Here is a 2,848-nt window from a genome sequence, read left to right as displayed (position 1 = left end):
GGGGGGGGCGCAGAAAATGTTTGGAAACCACTGGGGGGGGGCGCAGAAGAAAAAGTTTGGGAACCACTGCCTTAAACTAATTATGGGAATATTTGCTTTGGATTAGACCATCTCCGTATCAATTTCCTGGAGTTATTGGCTGATTATCTGCTCGATTATTCTAATAAAGACATTCCAACAAAAATATTTTGTCTTTTTCTACACTGGTATCTTACAAGCAGTGACGTCAGACCACTTTTTTCAGTAACAAGTAATCTAACGCGTTACTATTTCAAGTCCAGTAGACAGACTGAAGTTACTTACCCAAATCACTTTGTGTCACCGTTTCTCTGCTGATCGCCGTGACAGAAATGTTAACAACGGAGGGAGGAGAGAGATGTGCGTTTCGTTGCTGGAAAACCAGGAACTATTTCAGTTTCTGTCGCCACGTCTGATTGTTATAAGCGGCTTTGGGATAGTTTTTTCTAAAGTTGCTTGCAAATTTAATGAGTCGCGGGTTGCATTTTTTGGGCTCGTTTCTGAAGGTGAAGTTGTTCATTTGGGCTCAGAAATGAGCAGAAACTCATAAACTCCAGAATGTGTCTGACATCCAGGTAGTTCCAGTCAGGCCTTCCAGGTCCATCATTTCCCGGTTGATCCTCCCGCTGCGTCTTTGTTAATGTCAAGTTAATATATTGAACGACGTTGTGTTTCGCTTCAACAAACTAATATGAAGAGAGCAATAAACGCGAAAACAGCCACAAAAGAACGAATCTAACTAAACGCCATTATATTAAGATAAGTGTTATGACTTATTGTTTTATTACAATCAGTCATAAAAACTTAATCTGAAGTGTTTCTGACATTTTAAAATTCACACAAGATCCTAGCTGAGTGATGACATCATCAGTACGCCCTCTTCTGATTGGAGGACTGCCGTTCATGCCAACAACTGCAGAACATTCTTGTGTTGAGTTGAACGTCCTCTGACTCCGTCTCCTCCTGTGCAGCTGGAGGCGGTGCTGCAGCAGCTGCGCTACGTGAGCAGAGAGGGCGGCGTGGCGCTGCGCCCCAACGCAGACCGCCTCCTGCTGGCCAGAGACGACATCACACGCACCTTCGTCCTGCTGGACCAGACCGTGTCCTGCTACAACCAGGTTCCTGCTGCTGCACCTCCTGCACCACAGGAGGAGATCAGTCATGTGACGCCCCGTTCTTCTTTCAGGTGGTGGGCGGGGCCATGGAGGCGGAGCTTCCTCTGATCCAGGAGCAGCTGCAGCAGCTGAATGACACTCTGAGTGAATTGCAGAGCAAGACGTGGATCTGTAAAGGTGCATAATGCTGCAGGTGGTGCTGCAGCAGCTGCCGCAGGTGGTGCTGCAGCTGCAGGTGCCATGAGCTCTGTGTGTGTCCAGGTGTGCAGCAGGAGAGCCAGCAGGCGTTGGCCGTTCATTCCAGCATCACAGAAGCTCGAGCCAACATGGACGCCATGAGAACCATTGCACAGGTGAGTTAAACAGACTGACATCACCCAGGTGAGCTAAGCCACACCCCTCTGCTATGAGCTGCTGTTCGTTCAGGGGTGGGCAGAGCTTGACCTTCTGCAGCGTTCAGGTGATTCTCTGCTGGAGAGCAGCGTTAACGATCAGATCTGCAGAGGCATCAAGACAGACGGGGAGCAGCTGCTCAGCCTGACACAGGTAGGATTGAACACCCTACGCTACGCTGCTCACGTAGGGGGGCGGGCGCTGATGAGGACGGCTCACCTGTTCTCAGGTAAATAGGCGTCTGTACAGCGCCGATGAGGCTTCTGAGGCCTGGACCGGTTACCTGGACTACATCGACGACCGAGTCCAGGACGGCCTGCTGCAGCTGCTGCACAGAGCCCTGCGCTTCCTGACCAACAGCATGAACACACAGGTACACACACACCTGGAAGTCACACACAGACCTGGAGGTGATTTCTGTAAAAGTACTGGTGCTTGTCTCTCTCAGCAGAGCGGTGGCGCCGCCCTGCTGGCCGTGTCTCTGCAGCTGCAGGACTCCAGAGGACTCGTGTTTGAACCGTCGATAGACGACGGCCCCGCCGCCTTCCTGAAAACCATCATCAGGGATGTTTACGGCGCCGGTGCTCTGGTTCCCAGGATCTCCGTTGGTCGCCATGGTGACTACCAGGTGAGTAGGCCATCTGTACGTCCGACACGGCCGGCGGCTCCAACGTCACTCAGCTCCTCACCTGTGTTACAGGAGAGCCTGCGGCAGAACCCAGAGCTGTGCGCTCTGGAACAAGAAGTGATGACGAGGCTGCTGCAGGTGAAGGAGGAGGCAGAGAAGCTGAGGGCGGGGCTGGACAGGTACGCTCACCTGTGGCTCAGTGACAAGCAGGCCGTGTTCCAGGAGTTCCTGGCCTATGGCAAGCCGCTGGCAGTCGGGGAGGTCGAGGCTGACAAGAACCCACCCAGCCTGAAGGACTTCCAGAGAGAGGTGGCACATCTGGACACACCTGGACACACCTAAACACACCTGGACACACCTAGACACACGTAAACACAACTAGACACACCTGGACACACCTAAACACACCTAGACACACCTAAACACACGTAGACACACCTGGACACACGTAGACACACCTGGTCACACCTGGACACACCTAAACACACCTAGACACACCTGGTCACACCTGGACACACCTAAACACACCTGGACACAACTAGACACACGTAAACAAAACTAGACACACCTGGACACACCTAAACACACCTGGACACACCTAGACACACATAAACACAACTAGACACACCTGGACACATCTAGACACACCTGGTCACACCTGGACACACATAAACACAACTAGACACACTTGGAC

General features: G+C 52.0%; 1 protein-coding gene and 1 long non-coding RNA gene across 5 annotated transcripts in view; one reads left to right on the top strand and one right to left on the bottom strand.

Annotated features, from left to right (window-relative positions):
* The window catches only part of LOC106960302 (dynein heavy chain 17, axonemal-like), a 45,844-nt gene that overhangs the window by 29,821 nt on the left and 13,175 nt on the right, over window positions 1–2,848 (top strand). For 3 of the 4 annotated variants that reach the window (XM_015053338.1, XM_015053337.1, XM_015053335.1), the window contains 7 exons: window positions 990–1,136; window positions 1,205–1,310; window positions 1,395–1,486; window positions 1,560–1,679; window positions 1,756–1,899; window positions 1,975–2,154; window positions 2,227–2,463. In XM_015053338.1, coding sequence (XP_014908824.1) covers window positions 990–1,136; window positions 1,205–1,310; window positions 1,395–1,486; window positions 1,560–1,679; window positions 1,756–1,899; window positions 1,975–2,154; window positions 2,227–2,463 — 1,026 coding nt within the window. The remainder of the gene's footprint in view (window positions 1–989; window positions 1,137–1,204; window positions 1,311–1,394; window positions 1,487–1,559; window positions 1,680–1,755; window positions 1,900–1,974; window positions 2,155–2,226; window positions 2,464–2,848) is intronic. The other variant, XM_015053336.1, reaches the window with a different exon arrangement.
* On the bottom strand, window positions 2,417–2,830 carry LOC106960308 (uncharacterized). The gene is made up of 3 exons (XR_001427540.1): window positions 2,813–2,830; window positions 2,743–2,772; window positions 2,417–2,492 (listed from the first exon to the last, which is right to left on the bottom strand). It is a non-coding gene; the product is annotated as an uncharacterized LOC106960308 (long non-coding RNA).

This window comes from Poecilia latipinna, unplaced genomic scaffold (assembly GCF_001443285.1).
Source record: "Poecilia latipinna isolate Pla-1442-1.1 unplaced genomic scaffold, P_latipinna-1.0 Scaffold1176, whole genome shotgun sequence".
Classification (NCBI taxonomy): Eukaryota; Metazoa; Chordata; class Actinopteri; order Cyprinodontiformes; family Poeciliidae; genus Poecilia; species Poecilia latipinna.
The sequence above is the reverse complement of the archived record's forward strand: the minus strand, read 5'-3'. Positions and strand labels throughout refer to the sequence as shown.